This window comes from Mus pahari, chromosome 5 (assembly GCF_900095145.1).
Source record: "Mus pahari chromosome 5, PAHARI_EIJ_v1.1, whole genome shotgun sequence".
In the NCBI taxonomy this organism is placed as follows: Eukaryota; Metazoa; Chordata; class Mammalia; order Rodentia; family Muridae; genus Mus; species Mus pahari.
In genome coordinates, this window is record NC_034594.1 from 53,240,341 (window position 1) to 53,261,655 (window position 21,315).

The window sequence follows — 21,315 nt, forward strand, 5'->3', positions numbered from 1 at the left end:
AAAAAAAAAAAAAAAAAAAAAAAAAAAAAAAAGGATGGTGTGGCAGCAACTTTGACTCTACAGCACCAAACCAGTAAGGTAGAGGCAGAGGTATTGGGGAAGATGGGAGAGAAGAAAACAAAACCACCCATAATAGAAGTCCAGAAAAGTTGATCATCATTTGCTCATTATTCAGTATCTACTATAAATTATATACACGCTCCTATAGATAGAAAGCTTACAGTATGGTTTTTAAGAAAATGGAGAATGAATTACTAAACATTTTTATTTTTAAAAATTTTTATTATTTTATGCATATGGGTTTTTGCCTGTGTTTGTGTTTCTGTGTACCGTATGCATGCCTGGTTCCCTCATAGGCCAGATGAGAGTGTTGGATTCCCTGGAACCAAGTCACCATGTGGCAATTGACAATTGAACATGGGTTCTTTGGAGCAGCAGCCAGTTCTCTTAACCACTGAGACATCTCCCAGCTCATATTTTACATTTTATTTATTTTATGTATATGAATACACTTTTTTTTTAAGATTTATTTATTTATTAAATGTAAGTACACTGCAGCTGTCTTCAGACACTCCAGAAGAGGGTGTCAGATCTTGTTACGGATGGTTATGAGCCACCATGTGGTTGCTGGGATTTGAACTCTGGACCTTTGGAAGAACAGTCGGGTGCTCTTACCCACTGAGCCATCTCACCAGCCCACACTTTTTTTTTTTCTTTTAGACTTATTTATGTTATTTATACGAGTAAACTGTAGCTCTCTTCAGACACACCAGAAGAGGGCATCGGATCCCATTGCAGATGGTTGTGAGCCACCATGTGGTTGCTAGGAATTGAACTCAGGTCCTCTGCAAGATCTGTCAGTGCTCTTAACCTCTGAGCCATCTATCTGTCCAGCCACATTTTACATTTTAAAGCTGACTAAACTCAGATACTTTGCAATTGCCAGAAGGTAATCTGGAATTTGCTGTTTAGGCCATGCTAGCTTTGAACTCATGGTAACCTTCCTGCTCAACAGTTGTATTGAATTTTCTGCTGCTGTTCAGAATCATGTGATATTAGGGATGGACATCATTCACGACCATGAAAATACTGAGGAGATTAAATGTTCCAGGGTTATATATAGCTTTACCTAAGGATAAGTCAAGTACCCTTTCATTGTTATTGTTTATGGGTTTCTTACCTCTGGGTGGGTGGGGAAATCCCTTGGAACTAGAGTTAGGGATGGTTGTGAGCCAAAATATAGATGCTGGGAATTGAACCCAGATCCTCTTCAAGAAAAGTACTCTTAGCCACTGAGCAATTCCTCCAGCCCCTATTTTGACTTTTTAAGAAGGGTCTCACTGAACAGCCCTGGTTGGCCTAGAACCTGTGACAGTAAATGAGATAGAATGACCTCAACTTATGTGGCACATTGCAGAGTGTCAGCCACACTCTGCCAATGCAGCTACACTCTGCCGATGCAGTCATACTTTGCTGATACAGCCACACTCTGCCAATACGCTGCTGTTAGCTTCACCCTTCACCTGTGGGAGGCTATATATAGGTTGTTTCCAGCCTTGAACTACTGTGAGTAAAGCTGGCATAAGGAATCATGGACATATTTTATTTGAACGTGAGTCTTTATTTCTCTGAGACACAGGCCCGGAAATGTGTTTGCTGGTGTGGGGTCGATGTTTTTGGTGACGCCTTATCTTCCTGTCTTGTCTTTGTTTTATAACTCATTCTCTTTAGTTTTCTTTGCTTGGCCAGGCATGGTGGTACATGTCTAATGTCAGTACTTGAGGCTGAGGTGGGAAGATTGCAAGTTTGAGACCAGCCTTGCCTTCATGTAGGAACCTCCTGTCTTAAAAACAAATTTAAGCTGGGAAGTGGTGGCACATGCCTTTAATCCCAGCACTTGGGAGGCAGAGGCAGGCGGATTTCTGAGTTTGAGGCCAGACTGGTCTACAAATAAAATAAATAAATAAAATAAATAAATAAATAAAAAACTAAGTTATGGAATACTGAATTATTTTACATATAGAGCCTATTTGTGCTGTACTGAAAATTGTCATGGTTCTGGTGATCAAGTTGTTTTTGTTGTTGTTGTTTTGTTTTTTTAAATAATGTGAAAACTAATTTAATGGTATACATAACTACAGGTAGGTTAGCTCTAGCTCTGTATAAGTTCATATTTGCAGAATGATTATCAAACACTTGTTAGCTGGACGGTGGTGGCACACGCCTTTAATCCCAGCACTTGGGAGGCAGAGGCAGGCGGATTTCTGAGTTTGAGGCCAGCCTGGTCTACAGAGTGAGTTTCAGGATAGCCAGGGCTATACAGAGAAACCCTGTCTTGAAAGACCAAAAAAAAAAAAAAAAACCTTGTTGTTTTCAGAGTTTCATGCAGTCCTGGTAAGACCTCAAAGCCGTTGCTTTCCGTTCCCTGTCATGTTTATGTTTTATCACAGGAACTGTGTGGATTTGATGTCCAAATCCCTTACCAATCATGAGAAAGTTGTACGGCCAGCCCTCATCTACAGTCTCTTCCCCAATGTAACCCCTACCATCTATTTTGGGACTCGGGATGAAAGAGGTAAGTGTAACCATGTGACAAAATCCAGGGGATCCCAATTAACTTGGGTGAGGGGACAAACAAGATGGGAGGGAGAGCCTTCCAGAATGGCTGTTACGGTGGCTATTACCGTGTGCTCAGCTCACATGGGGATGTAGGCTCAATAGAGGACTGTGCTCATCTGTTCTTTTGACCTTTCTCAGTCTCTATCTCTGGCTTAGCACATGGCCTCTGACCAGTTTCTTTACCCTTCCAGCCTTTCTTTTGCTTCTCATTCCTGCACAGCCTCTCCATAAAACGTACTCCTCTAAAACCTGATCTGGAACAGTTTGTAGTGATCTACCTGCCCAGGAAAGGGTGGGTACCAGTGCCATCCTTTTTATCTCCTCACTGTGACTCTCTTGCTCTTCACCCCCAACCCTGCCTTCCTGTCCCCAGTGGAGAAACTTCCTTGGGAACAGAGGAGGCTACTTCGGTGGAAGATGAGCACAGTGACCCCCAACATTGTCAAGCAGACTATCGGACGGTCACACTTCAAAATCAGCAAGAGTGAGTTACTCACCCCATTGTGAGCCTGGTCTCCTTGCCCTGCCAAATAGATTTCGGATGGGAAGAGATCCTTAGAGATCCTGTCGTATGTGGGGACTCTGTCTTGAAGCTTTTAACTTTATGGAAGCGTGTAGCCCTGAAAGTCCTCTGAGGTTATCCAGCTGCCCAGAATTGGTAGCCAGAGGAGCACATTGTTCTGGCCCTGATCCTAAGGCCTCATGTTGGGCAGCTCCATGGTGACTCTTAAATCCCTTAAATCAGCTTGGTGAATACACTGGTGAGGTCGTGTCCTGTTCCAGAGTCTGAGCTGTTCTGTGAGACTGACTTCCTTAATTGCCTTCTGCAGGAAATGATGACTGGCTGGGCTGCTGGGGTCACCACATGAAGTCTCCTGGTTTTCGATCCATTAGAGAGCATCAGAAGGTGGGGGTTTTTTTCCAAGGAGCCTGTCCCATGGGCTAGGTCCATGATGAGGGTATTTGTTGTTGGGGCAGTGAGGGTCAGTGAAGGAGGAGCATTTAAGTGAGGACAGTTAGAGAGCAGTGTTCTGGAGAGGCCACAGTGGGTCCTGTTGCCACTCAGGCTTTTCAGTCTATTTCTGGAGAGGCATTGTCTGTTTTTAGTTGGGTGTGTTTCTCATTCCCATGACTAACTGCTTCTACTCCCCAAACTAGGTATGTATAAGAGGACTCTATGGTTCTGTTAGAACAGTGTGGCTCCCTGCCCTAAGTTCCCTAAAACCCTGGTACTTCCCAGTCATGGAAGCATACTTAACAGCTTTATCCTTTGCACTCAAGATGACTATCAGCGTAGGTCCCAGTTTACTTTTCTGGTGCTGTGATGAAGCACTGACCAAAAGCAGTTTGGGGAGGAAAGGATTACTTTGGCTTATAGCTTACAGTCCATCACTGAGTGAAGCCAAGGCAGGAGCTGAATAGAGACTGTGAACAAAGAAACACTTACAGGCTCCTTCTCAGTGGTTTTCTCACCTTGGTTTCTCATATAACCCAGAATCGCCTACCAAGGGATGGCTCCGCCCAAGGTGGGCCTGGCCCTCTCACATCAGTAGTTAATCAAGAAAATGCCCCAATAGACAAACCCATAGATTAGCCTGGTTGAAGCAATTCTTTAATTAGCTCACTCTTTCCAGGTAAGTTTGTGTCCATGGAGCTAGAAAGACAAAAGGGGACATGAACTTTGCTGGGGATGTTGAAATGGTGAGGTGGGACTTATTTTGTTCCACTTGGTCTCACCTCTGCTCTTTCTATTTGCCTCTTGTCCCTTCTGCAGCTAAACCACTTCCCAGGCTCCTTCCAGATTGGGAGGAAGGACCGGCTGTGGCGGAACCTGTCTCGTATGCAAAGCCGTTTTGGCAAGAAGGAGTTCAGTTTCTTTCCTCAGTCTTTTATCCTGCCCCAGGATTCCAAGCTCTTGCGCAAAGCCTGGGAGAGCAGCAGCCGCCAGAAGTGGATTGTAAAGCCAGTAAGTGAGGCAGAGGGAGAAGTAGATGGTGGGATGAGGGTGGAGAGACAGCAGATCTCATCTCTTGCCCTTTGACTTGTAGCCAGCATCTGCTCGAGGCATTGGCATTCAGGTCATTCACAAATGGAGTCAGCTTCCCAAGCGCAGGCCCCTCCTGGTACAGAGGTGAGCCCATAGTTCACAGTCCTCTCCCCATCTTCCTGTCTTGTTGGTCTCTGAGTTACCTTCTTAGAGTGTTGTACCTTGTGTTCTCCCAGCCAGAGGCCTTCCTTTGTTATCTGTTTAGGGTCATCTGGCAGGCAATAAGGGTAGCCTTTCCTTTTATAGGTATCTACACAAGCCCTACCTCATTAGTGGCAGCAAATTTGATCTTCGGATCTATGTTTATGTGACTTCTTATGATCCTCTACGGATTTACCTCTTTTCGGATGGACTCGTCCGTTTTGCCAGTTGCAAGTATGTGCTGGTGATGAGGCATTCCCCTGACACTGGGAGATTTTTTTTGTCCTTGGGAGGACACTGAGCAGAAAACTAACAAGGGGTCATGGTTGCTTTCATCAGTAAGGAGGAGGGTGGGAGGCTGGGGAATGAGGAAAGTTTCCCTGCAGGACTGAGGTCGCCAAGAAGCTTAGTTGTTGTTTTTCTATAACTTTGGCCTTTCAGGGACTGAACAGTCTGTGCGGTAGTCCTTCATCGCCTTCCTGGGGAAATGCTTGGCCTGACATTTCTCTCTTCTTTCTTTCATCTTGTTCTGCTGCTCTTCTCACTCGCAGGTATTCCCCTTCCATGAAGAGTCTTAGCAACAAGTTCATGCACCTGACCAACTACAGTGTCAATAAAAAGAACACAGACTACCAGGCCAATGCTGATGAGACTGCATGCCAAGGCCACAAATGGTACTGAGAGCAGTGTCCCTCCCGTCTTGAGCCTTTGGGAGGTTTGGGGCAGTCGCTGAGTGTTAGTGTAGAGTCTGGAGGTTATGTAAGTGCTTGTCACTTCAGGAGGTTATGTCACTTCCTGAGGTTGTATAAGTGCTTGTCCCTTCATAATTCATCTGTTTGCATCCATGTGCATCTCTTTCCTATTACAAAATATCACTGCTGAAAAACAAAGGAAGTATCTGTCTACCTCATGCTCCTTAGTTTTTTTCTCTTGTCACTCATTTCTAGGACATAACCCCAATTAATTACTTACCCTTTACCTTCAGGGCATTGAAGGCTTTGTGGAACTACCTGAGTCAGAAAGGAATTAATAGTGATGCCATCTGGGAGAAGATAAAGGATGTTGTTGTCAAAACCATCATCTCGTGAGTTGCAGTGCTGCTTAGATGTGGGGTGCTCCATGAAGCCTCCTGTTTTCTCCTTGCTTCTGTGCTGTGCCCATTTTGTGTTTCGGTTCTGAGAATGGGGTAGGAAGAAGAGCTCAGATCTGCTCTCTTACTTACTTTTCTGTTGATAAAATACCATGACCAAGGCAACTTAAAAGAGGAAGTATTTAGTTTGGGGCTTAGGATTCCAGGGAGTTAGCACAAGGCAGAGTGAGTTAACTGGGAATGGTTAGACTTTAGAATGGGCACACCTCCTCCAACAAGGCCACACCCCCTAGTCCTTCCCTAAAAGTTGCACCAACTGGGGACCAAGAGTTCAAATATATGAACCTATAGAAGCATCTCTTATTCAAATCAACATGCTGCTTATTTACCAAACTTCATTAAGGTGATGCTGGTTCAGATCAGGCACATCCCTTAAGAGCCACAGTTGGGATGGAAAGGGTAGTGCTTGTGGTTGAGATGGTCTGATACTGCCATGGTTGGCCTTAAACTCCTGACCATTCTGCATCTTCCTTTCAAGTGTTGGGATTGCATACATGTATGTCCATATTGGTTCTGAGGAGGCACTTTTGAAGAGAAAGTTGCTTCTGCTCTCCTAATTCAAGACACCCCACTGGCAGGTCAGAACCCTACGTGACTAACCTACTGAAGTTATATGTGCGGCGCCCCTATAGCTGTCATGAACTCTTTGGTTTTGACATCATGCTGGATGAGAACCTGAAACCCTGGGTCCTAGAAGTCAACATTTCTCCAAGGTAGGTAGTATTTCTCAGTAGGATCTATCTTTCATCCACAGAGTCCTTGCCATTATAGTCTTCTTGACTTACAAAGGTCTTTCCTTCATTAGGGTATATATCATCCCCTCATGACCGTGTTTACTGACTCACGGAGATTAAAGAAGGCTTATTAAAAGTTGTTGATTCAGCCGGGCATGGTGGCGCACGCCTTTAATCCCAGCACTTGTGAGGCAGAGGCAGGCGGATTTCTGAGTTCGCGGCCAACCTGGTCTACAAAGTGAGTTCCAGGACAGCCAAGGCTATACAGAAAAAAAAAAAAAAAAAAAAAAAAAAAAAAAAAAGTTGTTGATTCCTCCCATTTTCTAACAAACCAAGGGCATGTTCACCAACCTGAGTAAGGGTATTCATTGTCTTTGAGGGTATTAATTTTGGCTATCCTAGGACTCTGGATTAGGCTGGCCTCATACTCAGATTCCTGTGCCTCTGCCTCTGCCTCTGGAGTGTTGGGATTAAAGGCGTGTGCCACCACACACACCTGAGGGTATTGGTTGAAGATGCTCCACAGGTGTGGATATTGGGAGCTTTGTTTGTTGTAAAGAAGCCCTAATTTGGATGTAGGACCCCCAAATCATTCTGGAGTGCTGCTTTGAACCTATTTTACATTCTTCCCCTGAAGCCTCCATTCCAACTCTCCTCTGGACATCAGCATCAAAGGCCAGATGATCCGAGATCTTCTGAACCTGGCTGGCTTTGTTCTGCCCAACATGGAGGATATCATCTCTAGTTCCAGCAGCCCCAGCAGCTCCAGCGGCTCCAGCACCAGGTCTGCTGCTCACCATCCCTGAGGTTGGGAAGATAGCAGGAGCAACCCAGTATGATTTGGGGGTGGGGGGTGTCCCGGAGCCTCTGTCCAGTTGGTCTGCTCTATGGCTCCATCTGCCTCTGCTGTCCAGCCACACACCACTGCCACTGAAAGTAAGTCTGGCCACGTAACCTCCTACTCAGAAATCTCCACTGGACCCCAGAATCAAATTTAACTTTACATGGACATTAGAGGCCCTAGCCTCTCTTTCTGGGAGTTTGTCTCTACTCTGCCTGATTTTCTTTCCCTGGTGGATCCTTAACTAGGTAGTCTTGTTTCCTGTCCTTTCTGGCTGTTCTCCTGCAAGTGTCCTTGTTTCCTCTGCTTCTGTGATTTCTTCATTCTTAAGGTGCCCTTCACCCAGATTCCCTACCCATCAAGCCTAGTTCCAGACAACATCTTTATGAAGCCATCGCAATGTGGAGTTTTTCCTTCATACTTCCAAAGCTTTGAAACTTCTTGAGGAGAGGGAACTAATATTTAGTAAGTACCTGAGGTACTTAAGGAAGTACAGTGTATCTTGTCAGTTCTGTAGGACTCATATTAGTGCTGTAGTTTGCAGATGAGGACACTGGAGATGTTATAACAGAGAATCATTCAAGACCATTCAGCTCCAGAGAGTGAGGGAGTAGAATGCAAGTCTGGCTCCTAGCAGGATGAGCTGTTTTGCACTTGTGACCCCATCACTTGAAGGTGTGCGCCTGACTCAGAGTGAGACTCGATATCTCAAAACACAAACGAAACTAACAGAAACGGTGATTTGCTTGCTGACTAGTCTACTTTACCTGTTTTGTATTTCTGGATGGATGGATATATATATATATATATTTTATATATATATATATGTCCCTGTCCTTCCATTATCTAAGTTACCACTTGGCACAGGGAGTCGGCTTTCTTCAGTTGACTGGAGAGGTGGATCCAAGTTGACTCCCTGAATCTTACCAAGAATTTTTTTTTAAGTTTCCAAAAAGAGATAGATTTTAGATATGTTAGCACTACCTACCATTGTAATTTGTATTGGAATCTACATTGTAGACAAAGCAGTAAATTTATGCCGTTTGAGTCATAGTGAAAGCTTGGGGACCCAAAAATGATTTTGGGTTAAAATCATTAAAATGAGTTTATCTCCTCTCAGAGTTGAGGAGCAAGGTGTCTTTCTGCTGGAGACCGAGTAGCTCTAGAAAAGTGAGACCTGGAGAAGGCAGCTGTGTGTGGCCTTGGGAGAGGAGCTGGTATGCCTGTTGTTCCTACAGTCAGTTAATACCAGATCTGAGAAGGATAAATAATAGCAGGAAGTATGACTCCAAATGACCTTTGTTACCAATTAAAATAACAGACTTACCTACTACCTAGATGGCTGCTCTAGGCTCCTGTGGTCTTGATGGCTTCGTCGGAGGCAGTGGTCCATCTTTAGCTATCATATAGGACAGCATTAAATCTTCAACTACCACACAAAGGTATTAGCCTTTGGCTGCCAGACCCAGGTCTCAGATTTTTCTGTAGTGGAGCATGGGGAACTAATGTTAATTTTGAGGAGACAAAGTAGAGTAGTCAACTCAACAATGTCCATAGCTCGGGCAGTTCCCTAGTAGGGGTTAGTGTTGTTGCAGATCAGGTAGGGTCATGCGCCATCTGTCGTCTTCTTCAGAGACATTATGGTTTCTGCTAGGATCTGACATTTCTGTCTATCATGTGACACTTTTATTAGACATTTTAGATGCCATATTCAGGAGATCCCTGAAAAGTTTAAGGAGCATAATCTATTAAGTATACCTGTCTTAAGCTGTCTACTTAGTCTTTTATAGTATACCATTATAGAGTATCACAGTTTCTTACATGACTCAGTTTATCAAAGTAACTGAAGCTTAACAAAGTTAGCAGAGACAAAGAGGCTAGACGTATCACTGTGACCTGAGTAGACAGTAGCAAGCTACTTATCAAACACACCCATGTCGTTCTCTTACGTAAAAGAGTTTGTTAGCAAAGACATAAAATAGTTAGACATATATGTCTAAGTTAGGTTCTGTTAACTAAGTATACCTTTATAACCTTAGGAATTTACCATCTACAAAATTCCATCCTAATCCAGAACATTTTGGAAACCTGCTTTTGTTTCCTTGGTCTAAAAGGAGACATAATAATAAAGTAAGGGCTCAGTAGAACTAAGAAGTTTGTAGGTGTTTGTAGCTGGACTTAGCTAGTTTGTGGGGTCTTCTTTCTTTGGCCCTTCTCTACCTCTTTTCTTCCACCCTTTAACCCCCTAAAGCTACATAAAGAAAAAAGGATAGTGGGGAAAGGAGATGATCTATCATTAGATGACTTTCTGCTGATTAGAGGAGTCAAGTTCGTTGTGTCAAGTCTAATTGCTTCTGTTGTTTCTTCTTTGCATATGACTACTTAATAAACCACAACCAACAACCCACCCCACCTCTCAGGGCTGTAACATTTATAGACCCTCTGAAAAGTTCACAGAATTCTAAATGACACACAATCGCAAAAACTGGTACAGCTGGCGAAAATCACACTCCTGCTAGAGCATGAGGCAAATCCTAGTCAGCTGCTGTGGATGGTTAGAAGCAGTCCCATATCCCACGCCTGGGATTAAAACAAAAACTGTCCCATAATATTTCTGTGTTTTTTCAAAGAAACCAAAATTCTCACTTCAGTGTGGCCTTAGTTGGTTTATACCATATAGTCATCTTAAGATGACAAAGTCACATGACATGTGTATCCTTTGACCTTAGTAAAGATGACTGCCAACCATATGGTTACTATTTAAAATACTATTTTTTTAAAAAGTAGATCTTTTCTTATAAACAAGAATTGAATACAAGTTACATATTCTAAACAAGAGTTGAATCCCGTGTATATTAAGTTGTAAATTTAGATTACCCATGTATAGAATTTTTTGACTATAAGCCTTCTTTCTTTTTCAAGGCAGCATTTTTTTTAGGAGTGGAAAATAGAAAAACCTTAGAGATAAGAGTCTTGGGAGTGTAGGACAGATCAAGTTTAAATATAAGAGGTTAGGGATCAATCATTTGTGCAGTAGCAGAAGTTGTTACCATATGAAAGAATTTGAAAATGGAGCATACAGTTTTTGGCCATTGATTTGTATTGATTCCAAGGAGTTTGTAGTCTGAGGAGTAGAGAGAGGGTCATAAAGTGAAATTCCACAGGAGGGAATTTCTGTAAGTTCCAACTGAGAGCATATAGTAGCCCAGATGGCTTGGGCTTAGAGGAGCTCTGCCTGAGAAACGAGAGGCCTAGGAAGAGACAGAGCAGGCAGCAAGAGATAGCATAGGTGGGACTGTAGCAAGAGCTGCAGTTCCTAGGGGGAGGTGAGAGAAAACTAGCTGAGCTGAGGTGGATAAAGTGTTGGTGTGACGCGAATTTCCATCTGAGGTGTCCCTAACCGGATGGACACCTTGTCAAGAAGAAATGTTCCAAGCCAGAGGAAAGCTGTTTCTTGTCCTTGTGACTGGGGCCTAGTGGGAGTTAGAGGAGCTTCCTGGCACACTGGTGTGGCTTTTGTAGTAATAGTAGACAAAGCAGGGTGATCCAGGGGACACTTAACCCAGCAGACCAATATGGCCATGTAGTAGGCTCTATCAGACAGAGAAACCAAGAGATGAGGAGAGGTAGACCTAGAATTTGGAATGAGGCCAAATATAGTGGGTGGCAAAGCCAGCAGAAACAAATGATCCGTATACACTTTAGGAGAGAGGAAGGGCAGCATCTTGGCTCAGGGCGGTGAGTCTTTTGGAGGGAGGAGTCTCACGCGACTTGGGAGTTTCAGCACCAGGTGGATGAGAATGGACTCAATAAAGAAAAGCTGCTCCGTGGGTGAAAAGGGAGTTTGTTCTGAAGTGCCGAGGCTGTCTCCTGGGGAAGCAGAGAGAAGTGGTGGGGAAAGAGACTAGAGGCTAGAACTGACCTGACCGGGGAGCAAGAGCAGAGTCATGTCATGTTAGAGAAATTAGGGATCTCTAAGGGGAGTGACTCCTTTCTTAGCAGTAGTAACTTTCTTCAAGACCTGGAAGGAATGCTGGCTTCTGTCTAAATGCTTAACTCTGAGAAAAAGAATTTCTTCAGGGACCAGACAGACTCACATGTACCCCATGTTGAACTCAGGTCATCAGCTTAGTGGTAAGCACCCTTACCCACTGAGCCATCTCACCTGCTTGCTAACCAATTTCTTTCTTTCTTTCTTTCTTTCTTTCTTTCTTTCTTTCTTTCTTTCTTTCTTTCTTTCTTTCTTTCTTTCTTTCTTTCTTTCTTCTTGCTCGCTCCAGCCTAAAGATTTATTATTATATCTAAGTACGCTATAGCTGTCTTCAGACACACCAGAAGAGGGCATCAGATCTCAATACGGATGGTTGTGAGCCACCATGTGGTTGCTGGGATTTGAACTCATGACCTTTGGAAGAGCAGTTGGTGCTCTTAACTACTGAGCCATCTCTCCAGTCCCCCTTCAAGCCATTTCATATCTCAGTGATTGTAGCCAAGTAGTGACCCATATCTATAATCCCATAAATCAGGAGGCAGGAGTATTGACCTGAAATCAAGGCTAGTTTTGGACTACTTAGTAAGTTCCTAGCCATCCCGAGTTCCAGAGTTAGACTGTGTTTCACTCAAAAAGTTAAAAAAATATTAATATACATTTAACGTGATATAGCAATCATAGTGATGTGGATAATGAAACTGAAGTACCAGAGAGGAAATCTTGGAGTTCTACACGCAATAGAGCTTGGTCTAGAGTGGTAATTGAAGCATCCCATGAGCAGACTTGCTCTAGCTTCTGTCAAATTAGTGAGCCTTGCCTCTTTTGGTCATTGTGGGCACTTAGTTGTGTGTAACAGCTGTTTGAATGTAGTACACTTAGAGTGATCTAGTTAAGGGACAACTAAGAATCTCCTTGTGTCTTCATCTGTGCTTGAGGAGGAGTCTTGCACTGGATCCTGAGTTTTGACAGCACAAGAAGCTGCTGACCTGTCTGTTTTTTATCTATGTCTGCCTTAGCCTGCCAAGCTCTCCTAGAGACAAATGTCAAATGACTCCAGAGCACTTCACTGCACAGAAGATGAAGAAAGCCTATTACTTGACCCAGAAAATTCCTGACCAGGTAGGAAATTTATCTTCCCTCTAGTTACCAGCAGCCCTCAGTCAAGCATCATAGACTCCAAGGAGACGGGCTTTCCTGTCCAGATCAGAGTTTCTTACCAAGAAGTGGGATGATGGGATGCAGATTTGTTGACATGTGTATCTTTATGGCAAAATGGATAGTTGTCACCCTGTTCCTAGTGCTCTGCTTAACTGGCTCACTCTTGTGAAAACCATCAACCTTTAACCCTTTAGACTTCTTCCCAAGAGACATTGCAGAGCTAGGAGCTTGAGCTTCTCAAAGCAGGAAACGTGGACATGGGCTGCCAAAGCTGAGCTGCTGTGTGCTAGCCTTGTCTCAACAACACACTCTTTCACTCAGCCCATGTGGTTCCTTGGCTCAGAGTGTCTTCCTCCAGGAGCTCAGCTCATTGGATTTAGAAACATGTATACCTCCAATCAGGTGTCGTTTGTAGTCCCATGGGAGTCCTGGAGATGTAGAGTACCAGAGCTTCCTTCCCTGCCCCAGCTGCTTGCTTCAGTGCCAGTGTCTCTCATGTCTGTCACATTGCCCTTCTCCCTATTCCTTGGGGCACAGGACTTCTATGCGTCTGTGCTGGATGTCTTGACACCAGATGATGTTCGGGTTTTGGTGGAGATGGAAGATGAGTTTTCTCGTCGTGGTCAATTTGAAAGAATTTTTCCTTCCCGAATCTCTTCTCGATATCTTCGGTTTTTTGAGCAGCCACGATATTTCAACATTCTCACAACTCAGTGGGAACAGAAGTACCATGGAAACAAGCTCAAAGGTGATATGCCCTTCTCGCCCACAGGAGGCCATATTTAGTAGATTAAATCCCAATAGGTTGCTCTGGACAGGAGGTAGGGAATTGATTCTTCCCCATTAAGTCCCAGCCTCTGCTCATCTTGTCCAGGAGTAGATCTGCTTCGGAATTGGTGCTACAAAGGCTTCCACACGGGGATCGTCTCTGATTCAGCCCCACTGGTAAGTGATGCCACGCAGGAACACAACTTTTTCTCAGCTCCTGAGTGTGTTATGGTTGGCCTATGGGTTACCCTCCTTTCCTCTCTCCCAGTTCCACCTCTTTGTCTCACTTTCAAGGATGTAGTTACTCACAGAATGCCCTAGGTGCCTATCATTGAAGGATCAAAAAGTGATAAGTAGCCTTAACTTTCTGGTTCTTTGGAGAGAACCAAGAGTTACTCACATGACTCTATGATGTGGTGTAGGGCAGGTGAGAACCCTGTGTGCAAAGGTGAGAGCGGCAGAGCTGAGCATGAGTTCCAAGACCCTGCATGCTCCTTCCTGAACTCAGCCTGCTCTGTAAACTCACTGCTTCCTTTGTTATAGTGGTCTCTGCCAACATCGCTCATGACTGCCTCAAAGGGCGATGGGATACCAAATTCCACCAGCAGATCAGAGCACAGCAAGTTACGGTGAGTACTAGTTCAGCAAGAGAAGGCTTATGGAGTTGGGGAGTCTCTTTCCTCTTTCCCCAGATCGTGACAGTAAGAGGAACTCTCCACCTGGATGTTGTAGGAGTGTCAGAATCTGCACCCACATCAACAGCCACAGTATCCTCCCGTGCTGTGCTAGTCTTAGCCTCAGCTCTGTTTTCCCCTTCAGAAAGAAGAACTCCTCTGAGGGAAACACACTATCCTCTGAAGACAGGTCAACACCCAAGTCTAAGAAGAGTCAAGCTGGCCTGTCCCCTATATCCAGGAAGACTTTGTCCTCAAGGAGCAGTGAGAACACTAGCAAACAGTCCAAGCGCTCTACCCAGGGGTTACCTGTCCTCAAGTACTCTGGGCAGAGTTCCAGACTTTCTGCCTCTTCTGCTTCCCAGTCAGTCGCTGACTCCCGCCTGACTGCTGTGAGCTCGTGACTAGTCCTGCACAGGAGCACTCAGCTACCTCAAGGGAACCAGCCTGCTGACAAGCCTGAGCCTCTGCCCCGCCCCCACTCTGCCCCTCATCAGAGTATTTTTGAAGTGGTTCTATTGTAGATATGGGCATCTGGAGGGCTGGAAGGGCGATGGTGATGGGGAGAAGGTGAGGAAGGTTCACCCTCTGTCACCTTACTGCCTGGCTAGCACCTCATTTCTCAGTAGAGAAGACAGTGACAGCCAAGCAGCCTTATAAAGCAGGGTTTGGTTTCTACACTGAGAGCCATGCGTGATTTATTTGAGGCCCTGGTACAGGACTTGAGTTGTAACTTAAGAGGAGAAAACATGCTAAACATAGAAGTCTCTTGTTCTGTAACTGAGAGGAATTCCTTGAAGGTCCTGATTTCCTTAGGACCTCTATCCTTGTCTTGAAGAGACAGTTTTAGAAACCTTCAGACTTCTTCAAAGACAAGCAAGAAGAAACCATGACAGGCTACACCCTCCTGGCCTTGGGGTGACCTCCATACCATATCCATTTAAGCTTCCACCCCATCAGTAGCTCTCCATCTTCTGGGGTCTTTAGGGCTCCAGTGAAGGATCCTGATCATTTTAGCTGCTGCTATGTAGAGGAGGGTGGAATGCGCTGTGATTCCGTCAATGTGGGGAAGTCTTGTAGTCTCTTTTGCTTTTAGCAGGGTTTGTGCCTTGGTGGGTCACTCCTACAGGACAGGCTTCTCATCTCTGACAGCTAATACTCAGCGGCATCTACCTCCCCCTGGACTCAGTCCACACTGAGCACTGAGTAAACACTGACTGAGTGAACTGTGCATTCAGATCTCCAAGGACACTGGCCCCTGAAGCACTACTGTTCTCCCCAGTGTGAGGAAGTAGAGCCTAAGGAGGTCAGGATGGGACAGTTTGGATTGGAAGAGGGTTCACTAGAGGTTTCCTTAGCCTAGTGTTCCCCAGAACTCACCTTCGGGGACCTGTGATCTCTAGTTTTCACAGCAGAGGGGCCTTGTATCTGATAAGCAAGATTTGTCCTTTGTGGCTGTCTCTGCTAGCATTGTCCTCATCCTTCCAAGTTTTGGAAAGAGGAAGACTTCTTTCTTTCCACATGGCTCCTGGAGTCCTTGACCAGTTGGCATGGAGCCCTGGAAAGATAAGACCTAACTGGGTTCAAGGCCACAGAATTGGTGAACGTGTTCGTCAATCCTAATGCTGTGTTGACAGTGTGAAGAAAGCTGAATAGCAAAGTCCTAAGCAGTGCTTCCTGCTCAGTGATAAAGGCCTCAAAGTCAGACCACAATGGGAGAGTCCAAGCCGTTCTGGAAAAAATCTGTTTTGATGTCAACAGCCAACACCCTCTTGTCCTGGTTACAGTATCCTAGTGCACATGTGACAAAGAGGCCTGTTTTAGCTTATTCACTCCTTGAAAGTAGACTCTTAATTCCTTGGCCTGCCCCTGAGAGTCTCCCATCAGAGTCAGTTTCCAACTCTGCAGCTGCGGAAACAGGCCAGCACTGACCAGCCCAATAGTTGCCTGGAGTCCACCAGAGGGAGGGTCTTGGGGACCCCTTGATGAGACACAGCAGTACACTGGCAGTTCTGTTTTGTGTTCTGGGGTGACCCAGCCTTGCCTGGGACTTGTAATCTTTGCCTCAAAAATGCCAGATTGTCTGGGTGTATTGTGCCCAACTAAATACACAGTATTCAGTCTTCATTACAGTTGAAGGCCGGTGAATCTGCTTTGCTAGTGGGAGAAAAAGAAAGGGCTTGTATATCTCATTTCATTTTCAAGTGTGTAATCTTAATAAGTTATTTCACATGCATGTTTTAGCACTGGCTAGTCAACAATAGATAGCATTCGGCTGAATGAGGATTTTTAAAGTAATAGCTTTTGAAAGTTTTAAATTGTAAGTGTACTTTGAATACACATTTATCAGTGCATCATTTTTTTTTCCCCAAGTTGGTAAGTTACCCAGCCTCTGGAGGAAGAAGGCTCCTGAGACAAGGAATGAAGTAGTCTTTTCCTTTCTAATAGGAACATGATACCTACCTTGCAGGGTTGTTTAGTATGCTAAGCCAAAGTATTGGGGATTGGAGTTTTCCAGTTTGTTGGTTTATTGTCCAAATGTTCTGTGAAAGAAATGTAAAAAATCTTTCCTTGAAACTGGGTGTGGTAGCTCATGCCCTTAGCCCTAGCACTCTGGGAAGGCAGGAGTGGGTTGATAAAACCTCTCCTTTAAAGAAGGGAACAGCTACAGAAGTCTCAGAAGAGGCCAGAGCAGTGTCTATACCTATCACCCTTCACTTAGAGCTTGTCGAAGCACAGTTTTCATTATTCCCTTGAATCTTTATCATTCTAGCAGGAGTTTCTTGTTTGGCTTCATCTTTATAGCATCCCAGGAAAGGGAACATTAAACATAAATGTGTGTGAAGTGATAACTTGGTTCTCCCAAGAGCCTTGATTGGCAAAGAATAACAAGAGTATCTAGGACAAAACCACACAGAATACAGACGTGAGGACTGCTGTATGGACCTAGCAATTACCAGGGGGTTGTGTCACTTCTGGCCCATTGTCAGGGTGGCAGCTCTTTTGCTGAAAGTGACCAAAGCCAAAGAACATTCTTGGTGGCTTCTGTGGCAGTTTTCTGCTGAGGGCCAGTGATGGGGGCTAATCCACACAGTAGTTTCCACTTGTACTGAATGAGTGACCTGGGATAAAATGATGGTTATGGCCGCTAGGGAACGTCCCCTGTTGGCTTCTTGTTAGGTCTGAAGAACCCTTCTGGTTACTGCTCCAACAAATGTCTAGTTTGCTCTGGGCCTGGAAACAATGGTTTCTAGAGAGCTGCATCTTGTTGTTTGGAATTTTGGTTCAAGCCTCTCCAGCAGTGCTTAGCCTTGAACATTCATCTGTAGTCCATGGGGACCAGCGTGTGTGTATTCATCAGCTTCAGATCAGTGGGAGCAGCAAGCAGTCAATAGAATTTCCTATGCGACTGAATGATCACGGCAGCATCAGCAGCCATGTGACATTCTAAGACCTATCTGTGCTTTCACCGTTAGAATGGACTAAGATTTGGAGCACCATGGATTACCACAGAAGGCAACATTGGAAATGTGGCTATATCATACAGTTTAGTGACCAGGGATATCAGTTTCTTAGCTGTAGTAACGGGGATTAAATTGTGTGTAAAACATCTTTTAAAAAGTGCCTCATATTTCAGATAAATCCTAAAATATCAAATGATTCCCCCAAACCGTTTCCTCAGAGTGGCAGGAGCGGCGCCAGGCATTGCAATGCTCTTAGCTTAACAGTTCTGTGGCTGAGCTGTCACAGCTCACCTAATGTGCTCAGGCCTGCAGTGGCGTTTGTTAGGACCAAGCTTGTTTTGTTAGTGTTCCTAAACTGTGCAACTATTTGCATAACATTTATGATGTGTTGGGTATAGTAGTTAATCTAGACTCCATTGGAAGTTCACAGGAGGATGTGTGCAGGTTAAACTTCAGCAGCAAATGCAACTCCATTTTACCTAAGGGATTGAGAAATGTGTGTGCTTTGGTATCTGAGAAGTGGTAGAACCAGTCCCCACAGAGGCTGGAGAACTGTGCTGTGAATCTGTCTGTGGGAGATTATTAGAGCTGAAGATTTGATCAAGATAATTACCTTAAGAGTTTAGAACCCTATCTGCTTCCAGAGAGGCACAAGGAAAACTTAACACCAAGTAGCCCAACTGGGATGCCCGTGTCTGGAAGTGCAGAGCCACAGACAGGAATGCACGCATCGCTGGCAAGGGTGCACAGGTCCACTGATCGTGTGGTAGTTTCTTAAAAAGTAGAACAGCCCATGTGGGCAACAGTCAATGAAAGAACAAATTATTTAGTAGATACTGTCTAAACATGTGAAAGGAAAAGCCAATGCCACAACTGGGATGGTGTTACAGTACTGTGCTGAGTGAAAGAAGCCAGAAGCAAGCCTATATGCAGATTCCAGTTTAGAAAAATGAAACAAAGCTTACACAACACAGGGATTCCTTGGGGACTATAGCTGGAGGGGACATGGAATCGACTGTAAAGAGGCACATGGGAATATTCTTTGTCTTAATTGTGGTTGTGGTAACAACTGTATATAGTTGACCGACCTCAAAATTGTCCTGTTGAAATGAGTATTATACATAAATTTTATAAATAAAGCTGATTTTCTTTACTTTAACTTTTTTTTTCAGTGTTGGGGTCTAACCCAGGGTCTCAAACAGCACTAGGCAACTGTTGTACTGCTGAGCCATACTCCCTGGGCCAAATCTGATTAAGGAATAACACACACACACACACACACAAGCCATTACCACATTGTTGAGATGTAGAAATTAAAGTCATGGTCACAGTGAGGTAATGGAGTACACTCAAGATTGAAAGCCAGCTATGGGGCTGGTGAGATGGCTCAGTGGGTAAGAGCACCTGACTGCTCTTCCAAAGGTCCAGAGTTCAAATCCCAGCAACCACATGGTGGCTCATAACCATCCGTAACAAGACTGTCTGAAGACAGCTACANTGTACTTACATATAATAAATAAATAAATCTTTAAAAAAAAAAAAAAAAAAGGCAGCTATGACCAGTTGGAATGGACAAAGCCATTGCAGTGACTTGTGTGAGCATAAGATGTTGGTCACAATTGAACCCTTACAGTTATTTATAAAGAGCACATGTACCTGTGACACAAAACATAGAGAGAAAGCAGATATAGGAGGACATATTGTCTGGTTAGCTGCCATCTGGAGGGGAACTCAACCACAGCTGCTGAAGTCAACAGTGGTTGGCAAGGAGGAACCTTATGGGGTGAAAGCAACCTTGGCTGTTGGTGTTGTGGTTAACATGATTGTTAAAACTGCATGTAAGACCTGTGCATTTGTAGACAGTGTTTTATAATCAAAGTGGAATTGATGTGTTAAATTAGCATTTTAGATGAACATTTCAGTAGTACTCATTATATTGTACAACTTCCACTTCCCCCTGGTTCTAGAGTATTTTTCTAAACTTGAAAGCAAACTGCTCACTTAGCAGAAGCTCCTCCTCCCCTTTCCCTGCTCACTGTACTCACTGATCTTTCAGTTTCTATAGGTTCACCCATTCTGGACACAAATAGGATTGTGATCCTTTGTGTCTGGCTTATCTAACTTAGCATGATTTCAATATTTACTTTGTAAAACAAGTCCACACTTCATTTCTTTTTACTACCGGTACATGTTAATGGTAGAAAAGGATTGGCTTTGCCATGACATTTTCATCATACATATTTATCTCTCATGTCCCTTTCCTCTTCACTGACAGTCACTACATATGTGTGTGTGTGCTTTGAATAAAGGCTACATTAGTGTGAGAAAAAAAGTGTGTGAGGGAAAGCTTTTTTTAAGAATACATTCATTTTTAATTTGTGTGTACAGATGTCCTCAGAGGCCAGAGAGGTCAGATCCCTTTGGAGCTAGTTACAGGCCGTCCTGAGCCACCTGATACAGGTGCTGGGGACCATGCTCTCTGCAACAGCAGTGCATGTTCTTAACCACTGAGCCATCTCTCCAACCGTTGAAACTTTTGGTTTGGTTTTATAGCCCAGGCTGGTCTTGAACTTCCAACAGTCCTCTACTTTAGCCTTCTGAGTACTGGAATGACAGGTGTGTGCTGCCACACCCAGCTTTGGTGTTTATCTTTCTGGGCTTGCCTTATTTTGCTTCACACCATGGCTTCCTGTTCATCCATTTTCCTGCAGATGACAGACACGGTTGCATTCTTTATAGATGAATAAATGTCACTGTGTACACGTGTTGCATTATCTGTCAGCTGATGGACCAGTATTTGGCTGTGGTGCCTGTCTGTGCTGTCATTTACAGAGATGTAAGGGTCTCTCTGCTGTGTGTTTAGAGTCCTCCAGATGTATTCCCAGGAGCAGACTTGGGCTGTATGGTAGTTTAGTTTTCTTTTAAATAAATCTTTTTTTTTTTTTTTTTTTTATTTATATGTAAGTACACTGTAGCTGTCTTCAGACACTCCAGAAGAGGGCGTCAGATCCCGACATTTTCAATACCATTTGTTTGTTTTGTTACTGATAACCAGTCTGACTGGGAGAAATGCAATCTTAACATAGTTTTGGTTGTATTTCTCTGATGGTTAAGGAGACTGGACAGTTTTAAAGATGTATTTGTTGGCCATCAATTTATTTTATTTTTTTTCTTGGTTTTTCGAGACAGGGTTTCTCTGTGTAGCCCTGGCTGTCCTGGAACTCACTCTGTAGACCAGGCTGGCCTCGAACTCAGAAATCCACCTGCCTCTGCCTCCCAAGTGCTGGGATTAAAGGCATGTGCCACCACGCCCGGCTCAATTTTTTTAATTAAGTAATGCAACTGTTTGTAATTTGTCTGTTCAGTCTTATTGCCCATTTATTAGTTAGCTCATTTGGGGATGTTGGTGTTTTATTAAAAAAACAAAATCTTAGTTCTTTATGTATTCCAAACATTAATCTCATCACAAGTGAAGCTGGAGAGACTCCATGCTCCATGTTACTTGGATGTTAGAAATTTTTTTCTCATTCTAAAATAATTTATTTTAACATACCAGGAAGTATAAAAATGTCTGATTTATCACCATTACCAACTTTGTATCCTTCCAGTCATGTGAGAGAGTTGCTGACTTGTTTTTGTATCTTAATGAAATGTTTCCGCATTTTAGTGAAACCCATGTTTTTTCCAATGCCTCTGCATCCATCAGGGCTTGGCACTTTGACCTGACT

General features: G+C 44.0%; 1 protein-coding gene across 3 annotated transcripts in view; it reads left to right on the forward strand.

The window, feature by feature from the left end:
- Ttll4 (tubulin tyrosine ligase like 4) overlaps positions 1–16,703 on the forward strand; it is a 34,350-nt gene extending 17,647 nt beyond the window's left edge. For 2 of the 3 annotated variants that reach the window (XM_021198339.2, XM_029538741.1), the window contains 15 exons: positions 2,451–2,575; positions 2,993–3,103; positions 3,450–3,526; positions 4,394–4,585; positions 4,668–4,750; positions 4,913–5,041; positions 5,359–5,481; positions 5,793–5,891; positions 6,536–6,670; positions 7,329–7,475; positions 12,540–12,642; positions 13,219–13,429; positions 13,556–13,626; positions 13,993–14,078; positions 14,269–16,703. In XM_021198339.2, coding sequence (XP_021053998.1) covers positions 2,451–2,575; positions 2,993–3,103; positions 3,450–3,526; positions 4,394–4,585; positions 4,668–4,750; positions 4,913–5,041; positions 5,359–5,481; positions 5,793–5,891; positions 6,536–6,670; positions 7,329–7,475; positions 12,540–12,642; positions 13,219–13,429; positions 13,556–13,626; positions 13,993–14,078; positions 14,269–14,527 — 1,951 coding nt within the window. In that variant the 3' untranslated portion in view covers positions 14,528–16,703. The remainder of the gene's footprint in view (positions 1–2,450; positions 2,576–2,992; positions 3,104–3,449; positions 3,527–4,393; positions 4,586–4,667; positions 4,751–4,912; positions 5,042–5,358; positions 5,482–5,792; positions 5,892–6,535; positions 6,671–7,328; positions 7,476–12,539; positions 12,643–13,218; positions 13,430–13,555; positions 13,627–13,992; positions 14,079–14,268) is intronic. The other variant, XM_029538742.1, reaches the window with a different exon arrangement.
- The last annotated feature ends 4,612 nt before the right edge of the window (positions 16,704–21,315 follow it).